At 42.4% G+C, this 8,930-nt stretch overlaps 1 protein-coding gene across 3 annotated transcripts; it reads left to right on the forward strand.

The window, feature by feature from the left end:
* Positions 1–30: 30 nt before the first annotated feature.
* Positions 31–8,427, forward strand: scrn2 (secernin 2). Of its 3 annotated transcripts, none has more exons than XM_072696122.1 (9): positions 31–89; positions 2,536–2,698; positions 3,331–3,512; positions 3,888–4,087; positions 4,630–4,845; positions 5,738–5,903; positions 6,296–6,467; positions 6,955–7,117; positions 8,034–8,427. In XM_072696122.1, the coding sequence occupies exons 2-8, from the start codon at positions 2,537–2,539 to the stop codon at positions 7,105–7,107; spliced, it is 1,251 nt and encodes a 416-aa protein (XP_072552223.1). In that variant the 5' UTR covers positions 31–89; position 2,536; the 3' UTR covers positions 7,108–7,117; positions 8,034–8,427. The 3 variants fall into 3 exon arrangements, with proteins under 3 accessions (XP_072552223.1, XP_072552214.1, XP_072552204.1); XM_072696113.1 differs by lacking the exon at positions 31–89 and adding an exon at positions 248–400 and having other exon boundaries at positions 6,296–6,458; XM_072696103.1 differs by lacking the exon at positions 31–89 and adding an exon at positions 251–400.
* The last annotated feature ends 503 nt before the right edge of the window (positions 8,428–8,930 follow it).

Consider the following 8,930-nt stretch of genomic DNA (forward strand, 5'->3'; position numbering starts at 1 on the left):
CTTTTATTTTGACAACGTTTCTCCTAGCAGGTTCGCAGTCAGAGCCCTGCCTTCCACAGGCTTGCTGCCGGATCTGGAGCTTGAGAAAGGTAATAACTGTATGAAATCCATGCAGATTTGTGTGCCGGTAAATTGCTGTGACAGAGCCAGAAACGAGCGGGGGTCGTGCACGTGCGCGGCATGCGCGTGTCATTGTCTGCAGCACTGTAACGCAGGCAGTGTCATCCGCCGCTAGAGAGCCAGGCCGTCTGCACACTGTCACAGAGAGCTGTCTGCGATTCTGTCAGACTCTTCATTCGGCTCTGGGGGGCTAGCTAGCTGTGTGTCTTCAACAGGGGGCTCGTTTGGTTCTGACATCCAACAGAGGGCCGTGTGTGTGAGGGGAAATGGAGGCGTTAAGGTGAAGCGCTAAGCCGCAGCCTGTCTGTCTGTTTGTCTGTCTGTCTGTCTGCCTGCCTGTCTGTCTGTCTGTCTCACTCTTAACACTGAGCGAGATTTAACGTTAAGGCTGCTGCCTAATCTCCGTGCGGCGAACACAGCCCTGTGAGTGCTGAACGGCACTCCGAGCTAATTTGATAGCTAACTGTTCGGTTTAATTAAACACGGTGTTAAACACGGCTTTCCGACCTTATTACAGCGTGTAAACATGAGCTGAGAACATCTCGAGACATCTAGTAGACGAACGGTGCCCTGCACGGCGGACTCCTCTGAGGAGAGATTAGCCATTAGTCCGTTTGTCGCTACAAGCAGTGAGTGATCTTCTCTAGTCATCACTCTTCTAAAGAGTTTCATAATAATACTGGACTATTCTTTTTTTATTAATTCATATTTTTCGCCTCTAATGATATTTGATACATTTCTTATCACATTAATGCGAATAAAATAATATGTAAATAAATCTAAACAGTCGGAGTGCAACAACACGAGAAATATACACTAGCTGTATGTCCAAATGTTTGTGGACACACCTTCTAATGAATGCATTCAGCTACTTTAAGGTGCAACCTTTGCTGACACAGATGTGCAAATGCACACACACACACACAGCTTGTCTAGTAACTGTTGAGAAGTAGTGCTAATAATGTAATATTTAGATAATAGATAAACATGAACCTATTATTGGTACCATGCTGCCTAATGCTAGGCGTGGGCTAGAGGGGTATAAAGCCCCACCCCAGCTTTGAGCTGCGGAGCAGTGAAAGCACGGGATGGATGGATGGATGGATGGATGGATGGTGCTCCATCCAGTACTTTCAGGATGAGTTGGGGAATTGGGGATGATGAGGTGGGGTGGTGGTCATCCAACGCTCTTGTCGCTGAACGCACTCAAGTCCTCACAGCAATGCTCCTTCAAAATCTAGTAGAAAGCCTTCTCCCCTGGATGGCAGAGACATTTACTCCAACCAAAGCAGGATGAACTCCTTTTTAATACCCTTGATTTCAGAAGAAATGATATATGAGCAAGTGTCCCAATACTTTTGTCCATAAAGTGTATTTGAAAGGCGAGGTAGAGTGAATGAATGGCTGACTGTAAGGAACTCCTACTGGCTATCATGTTAGCCCTGCCTTGGAATAAGTATGGGATTTTTGTGTTGTAAAAGGTTTCCTGGCAGAGGTTTGTAAATAGCAAGCTCGAACCAGGCTTAGCTTCTACACCAAGGACACCCAGCCCTCCTCCCTGGAGATCAGTCCTGCACAGATGGCACGCAGAGTGCACTGCAGGGGGTCTGTTTGAGAGGTTTCCTCCCTTAATCAAACATTTCTGGATATTAAATTAAAATTCCTCAGATTTGGTCATTTTCTGCACAATTAAAAAGAATGAAGATGTAGACACATTCCCATCTTACATGACATAACATTAAACACCACCTCCTGGCTTCTACACCCACTGTCCTTTCTGTCAGCTCCACTCTCCGTATAGCAGCACTCTGTAGTTCTACAATGGCAGACTATAGTCCATCTGTTTCTCTACATACTGTTGTGGTGGTGAGTCGATCTCAGCACTACAGTGACACTGACTGACATGGTGGTGGTGGTGGTGGTGTGTTAGTGTGTGTTGTGCTGGTATGGGTGGATCAGACACAGCAGTGCTGCTGGAGTGTTTAAACACTGTGTCCACTCAATGCCCTCCCCTACGTATGTATGTAGAGAAACAGATGGACTACAGTCCTTTATGGTAAGAGGAGCTGATAGAAGGAGTTCTTTCCAAATCAGGCATGGTTTTGTATATCCATTGTATATGTATATCCATCCTAATTTTGTAATTCTAACTGTGTATAACTGTAATACATTTCTGTAGAAAGCATTTCACATCCAAACACTCTGAATGAATGACCTGTCTACTCATTAATCTTTTAATTATGCATAGAATTACCAATTCAGAAGATCCCCCTTTACTATCCAGGTGCTTCTAAAGACCTTCATCTTTACATTACATTAGGGTGGAGGTAAGCTATAAAGGCTGTTGGATGTTTTAGAGCCTGCGGTTTATCTTTGTAGAATTTTCTGCTCATATTATTGATTTATTTATTTCAGGATGGCTGAACCACCCCAGTCATGTGACTGTTTTGTGTCTCTGCCGCCGGGATCTAAATATGATCATGTGATATTTGGTAAGAATTCAGACAGACCAAGGGATGAGGTGCAGGAAGTGGTTTACTACCCTGCTGCCTCACATGGCCCTGGAGCCACAGTGGAGGTGAGTGGTCCACTTTTACCTACTTTCTTGTAGATGCAGATTCTGCAATTGGTTATTTTATTTTATTTTATTTTATTTATTTTTTTAGCAGTGCCATAGAAGAACCATCTTTTGGTTCTACTGAAAACCATGTTTGTAATAGAGCTGTATGAGTGTGAAGAATCTCTGAATTGGTTAAGAAATAGCATTGCTCCAATATATACAATTTTGCTGAATATATGGCCACTTCATGGTCTGTATGCTTTGCTGATATGCTTTGCTGTGCTATGGCGTAGTCAATGGTTTTGCAAAATTGGGTTTATGTATTAACTTCCCCATACTTGCCCTTTGTACTTTTACTCGTAAACAAAAGTGTGTTGCTGGACTAGGTTAAAAATTGAAGCCTGTTGGCCACTGGACACTAGAAGAGTGAGATAATCAATCTGTAAATAGTGAACCTGTAGAGTGTTTTTTTCCCCAGTATACTCTGATTTGATGCTTTTCTATCATACAGGTAATTAGCACTGACGGTTGTTCCACTAAACTTACTGAAAGAACCGAAATCACACTGGCTGCAGTGTTTCTGTGAAACAGTGTTTCTGAAACAGTGTTTCTGTTTCTACAGAAAAGCATATTTTCTTTGTTCTTTCCAGTGCACGTACATTTCAATCCCACAAGCAGAGCACACCAATGCAGTGGTGCTGAGCAGGCCTGCCTGGCTATGGGGAGCTGAGATGGGGGCTAACGAACACGGGGTGTGTATTGGGAATGAGGCAGTCTGGACCCGCGAGCCTGTGAGTCCAGAGGAAGCTCTGCTAGGCATGGATCTTGTGCGGTGAGTTCTGCAGAGCTTCAGGCAACGACACTCAATTATGCTTAAATATTGCAGAGGTGGGTAAATATACATCCTATGCATCCTGCCCAAAGACTTTTATTGGTGTAGCATGGTGTAATTGCCCTGGTAGAGAATCGAACCTCAGTCTGCCATATAGAGAATAGGGGTGTTATCCATTACACAATACCAACTGTTCTGAACTCCACTGATCCAGAATCTCTGTGAGATTAGACGAAGTATAACAATGAATAGGCCACCAGTGTTGCACTGTCAGTGGTTTGGCAGGACCTAGACAGCATATACACTCTATCTGGTGTTATGTTGTGCTTGGAGGTTGTGAACAGTGTATAAATTTGATGTACTCTGTGTGCTTAGGCTGGCTCTGGAACGGGCAGACAGTGCGTGGGCTGCCCTGAGCGTGATCACTGACCTGCTAGAGCAGCATGGTCAGGGTGGGGCCTGCAGGGAGGACCCGGAACACTTCAGCTACCACAACACATTCCTGCTCGCTGACCGTGAGGAGGCCTGGGTCCTGGAGACCGCTGGGAAACTGTGGGCCGCTCAGAAAATCACAGGTCTGATCCTGATGCTGATGCAGTCACTGGTGTTGTGAAAGAGTGTAGGACTCTCATAAGAGGTTTTCAGAAGAAGTGAAGGAGGTGTCTATTAACCAGATATTATTTGAGTGGTGAATCATTATCAGCACTGCAGAGACTTCAAATATGAAGCTGGCATGGTGTTGCTCGGGTTTAAAACATTTTGCAGTCAGTGCTGGATTGAAAGTTTCCTGAAAGTTATCTGATAAAGTCATTTTCACCTGTAGTCTCTGGGCAGGCTATTACAGACTAAAGATCTAGTGACATCAACTCAATAAAAAAGAAATGGTATGATTACACACATAATTGCAAATTTGGTTTGCTTTAAGCCACATCTTGAGTTTATATCTAAAACCTAAATCTAAATCATTCTCTGATTGAGAAAACTTTGTCTTGCCCAAACTACGTCTATACTAGTACAACTAGGTAGGTGTGCCTGATACAGTGGCCAGTGAGTATGAGTGCTTCATATGATGCTGTTTTAGCCATGTCTAGTTAATGCTGCATCTTTGCTCTGTCAGAGGGAGTCAAGAACATCTCTAACCAGCTGACGATAGGCACGGAGATCTCTGCTGAGCACCCGGAGCTGCGCAGTGTGGCTCAGTCTCAGGGCTGGTGGAGTGGGGAGGGAGAGTTTAGCTTCACTGCTGCCTTTAGCCCAGACAACCCCCCTGCCAGAATGGAGCTGGCCAAGCAGCGCTATAAGGGAGGCACAGCCCTGCTTCAGGAGCATGATGGTGAGTGAGCTGTTTGTGGAGTGAGATGTTGTGGAGTTCATAATGGTACATAATGACAATAAATTGCTCTCAGAATCTGGAAACATTGAAGTAAGATCCTGAGTGTTAAGTGGGATATAGTACTCCTGTAAAGGCCTAAGTGAAAAGCTCAAGTAGCAACAGAATGATAGTTAAGCCTCAGTTGGGAATCTGGCGTTAAAACGTTTTTATATGTTTACAAACGACTGTATGCAGGAAGGGTGAACAGTACAGTTCTGAAACTGTGCTGCCCCCTGCTGTTAAGATGTTTGCTATTGCAGTCTTGTATTCTGATGCACTGTGGACCAAATTTACAGCGCAAGAAGAGAACTATGCCTAGAAAAAAAATGTCCAATGGTTAATTACCATTGGCACCACAGTTTAGTCCAAGTCTAGGTGTAATCAATGTCCCAGAAAATGTCCACAAGTTTAAGAGAATTTGCCCCCCGCCCCACCTTTTCTGCTGTAACAATTTCAGAAAAGGTTTTACGCTAGATGTTAGAACATTGCTGTGAGACTTTGATTGCAATTAGATACAGGAGCATTAGTGAGATCATTTGTGGGAACTAATTTTGGATGATCACAAACTCCTTCCAAAAGCAGATCTTCTGCTTCAGGGCCCAATACTGGGGGCTTTATACCCCGCTACCTGATGCCAGCATTGGTCATGAGGATCCAAAGCTAATGTGCAGCAGCTCTGGAGCTTCTAATTTTAATGGCAATCCTTTTCTGTGAAGATTATAAAAAGCTCTGTGTGCAACTTCTGTGTCCACATCTATGTCAGAAATAGGCGCATCTTAATGCAGTTAAAATTTGAACATGTAGTGGACAACGCATATTAATCCTGTGTATGGACTAAATTGTATGTTTATAGGCTCGGTGACAGCAGAGGTGATGATGAACATCCTGAGGGACAAGCCCAGCGGCATTTGCATGGATTCTGAGGGTTTCCGCACCACAGGTAGTATGGTGTCCATCCTCCCCCGAGACGCCACCATGCCCTGTATCCACTTCTTCACTGCCACCCCTGACCCTTCCAGGTAGGTCCTGCAAAGAGACACTTAATGTAAAAATGTTTCTAATAATCACTAGTTAGTATTATTACAAATTATGTAGAGATTTTGTAAGATCCCGTAGATCTAGTAGATGCAAATATCAAAGAAATGTATCTTGTTACATTGAAACAAAGGACAGCCTCCATCATTACATTTATTTGCACAAGTATTTAAAGCTTATGTATATTTTATCTATGAAATGTAGCGTGGTTGTGCTTTGTAGTTAATGACATCGTATTGCTTGAGGTTGGGTTCCAGGATTGATATCATTGATACATGATACATATTGCTAAGAAATCCACAATAAATAACGTCATGAGGAGTGAATGGCATTTAGTGTATGAATCTGTCTTACCATAGCATTTCTAAACCTGCAGGTCTGTTTTCAAGCCATTTATCTTCTCTGAGAGCATGAGCCCGGTCACTTTGGTGATGTCTCCACAGTACGGCCCAGACGATCCCGTGAGAACACAGCCTCGATTCCAGAACAAGGTGGACAGGAAGCATGAGCTTTACAAAGCCCACCAAGCAGCGCTGGAGGCAAGTCCGGTGAGGTTAATAGAAAAGAGTTCCACAGTATTTTGGGGGCTTATTTGATTCTGATATGGTTTTAGCTGGATAATACTGCATGTCTACTTGTACTAACTTGTAGTAATGGTTGTACGTAGGCCTATAGCCTAGATGAAGCCTGTCAATTGTGATAAGAACCATCTTTTGTCATTTTGATCTGTGGAATCATAGAATTTGTCAACCGTTTTTAAGAAAAAAAAAACCTATGCAGTTTTCACAAAGATTTTGACATTCACCAGTGTTGTCCTGTTTGGGATTTGTTCAGTTTACAAGGACAATGGGACCCATCATTATTCATTCAATTCTGCTGTTTAAAAACACACCATAAATCTGACATTTTTTGCTAGGACCTTTCGCAAGAACTATTCAAGAATTCTTGGGAAAATATTGAATGACTCCCATGACTCCTATATCATTACTGTGCACAAAAGTTGAATGACTATTAAATTATGTTTGTGTGAGTCAGGATGCTGGAGCCTCTCTACAGGAGACTATGCGGTTCTTGGAGTCGCAGTGTCTGCAGGAGATTGAAGCCATGCTCAGGGGGGAGGTGGAGGGCCAGGAGCTTGGAGACCTTTTCTTTGACTGTGTAGACACAGAGATAAAGTTCTACCAGTGAGACACAACAGGTAAATAAACAGATTTGAGCTACACCTCAGTAGTCCACTGCCAGTGCTGAATGACAAAGGCACGTCTGATTGTCTAATTTTGCCATCTTAGCAATGACTGCTTCTCGATCTGTCAAACCAGCAGCTCTTATTTTAACAGTTGAAACTAAAATTTGGATACTTTGACCAGCGGTAAACAGTGCACAGTTGCACAGTGTTGCATGGTGATCTGCCAAACCTTCTGGTGCTGTTGTGGATTTGGGTCTGCCAAACCTGCCCCTGCCAGAGTTCCTTCAGGAACCCACCTTTTTTATACTTTAGGAAACTATACTCACTGACACCCTGGCTTTATTTGCAATTGCTTTAAAGCAAATGCCTGTACTGTTGAGGGTTCTGATAGTATGTCTGTTTTGTTTTGTTAAATGCCTTTTTTAATGTTAATTGCTAATTTTAGGCAAATTGAATATATTCAATTTAATACAGACAGAGTAACAGCAAACACCTGAACTGTTTGTATCAACCTTTAGATCTTAATTACCCTCAATTAGACCCTTTTATAACTCTTACCTTTCCATTTAAGATTATTCATGGGACTTAAACTGTATACATGCCAATAAAAACTAGAAAAATAAGGGAATTCTAAATCCTATATGCTATACAGTCGAACACACGACATGGGTCATAGACGTAGGTCTAACATGTTGTTGATGAGCTATCACACGACAGACATCCATGCATACATTACAATATGTGCAACAGAATTGGTCAATTACAGCGGCCAAGAAAGGATGCATTTACGGAGCGTAGATAAAGGTCAATTCAGGACTAGACAGTTAATCTGTTCTTATTTAATCTAATAAAATAGTAATAATAATAATAATAATACAATGTCACTGACTTTATTTAGTAATGTGCTGACGTTTCTGCTGTGTTGCAGTTGTCTTGTGAATGTCGCTAGTGCTTGCTGATCTGCCTGGAGAGGGACGGGCCCCGGAGCACAGGTTCCTGTCTGCTCCCATCCACCTCTCTTAGTTCCCCTGACGCTGTGCAACACATTGTGATGTCCATGCCACATTAACCGTAACTGTATAAAACAGAAATTAGATGTTCATGTGAGTTGAGCACCATAATCATGTGTAATTGTCGCACAGGGCGGTTGTATATGCACCACATTAATGAAAATGTGATAGATTACTGAGGTGTGTATGTAGAGCGGTGTGAGAAGAGTTTGGTGGAGAAACACTCTGATCATTCCTGCGTAAGTGCAGTGAGGGTTCAGCTGCCCAGCTGGTCCTCCAAGGAGAAAGTCAATAAAGGTTTAATGAGTTTAATGTTTTGTTTGTCACCTTGATTTGTTCTGCTTAACACAATAATGTCCAAATAGGACATTTTCATTTCCACTGGTGTGTGTGTCCTCTGAATACACTTCCCAAGACATTTTTTTTCATCAGAACAAGGTCTATGGTATTTTACCTTGACAAATAGATCAACTAATTCTTCATGTATCTCACCATTTGTTAAATATATCCAGATGTGCAGTTCTGTGGTCAGACACATTGACGGACTCCTTTAAGCTAAACTCTGACACAAATTGTGCATGGCAACATATAGTTAGTCTCCAATCTTCCATCAACAATTAGGGTTGACATTTAGATACTGCTGAGGATTTTTGGAATAAAGGGCCTAGTAATTATGTTCTTATATATAATGTATTACTTTAGTTTAATATGTTGCCCCAAATATCTCCCAATTAACAGGAAGAGGTGGATAGGAAGATATGGACATATATATGTATATGTGCTAATTACTGTAATTACATAACTACTGTACATAA

Source organism: Salminus brasiliensis, chromosome 1, assembly GCF_030463535.1.
Source record: "Salminus brasiliensis chromosome 1, fSalBra1.hap2, whole genome shotgun sequence".
Lineage (NCBI taxonomy): Eukaryota > Metazoa > Chordata > Actinopteri > Characiformes > Bryconidae > Salminus > Salminus brasiliensis.

What these genes read in the sequence shown, in the direction of transcription:
- scrn2 (XM_072696103.1), top strand. An exon ending in GCCCTGGAGCCACAGTGGAG is followed by an intron (nt 2,699 to 3,330) that starts GTGAGTGGTCCA and finishes TGTTCTTTCCAG; the next exon opens with TGCACGTACATTTCAATCCC. An exon ending in CCTGCTTCAGGAGCATGATG is followed by an intron (nt 4,846 to 5,737) that starts GTGAGTGAGCTG and finishes GTATGTTTATAG; the next exon opens with GCTCGGTGACAGCAGAGGTG.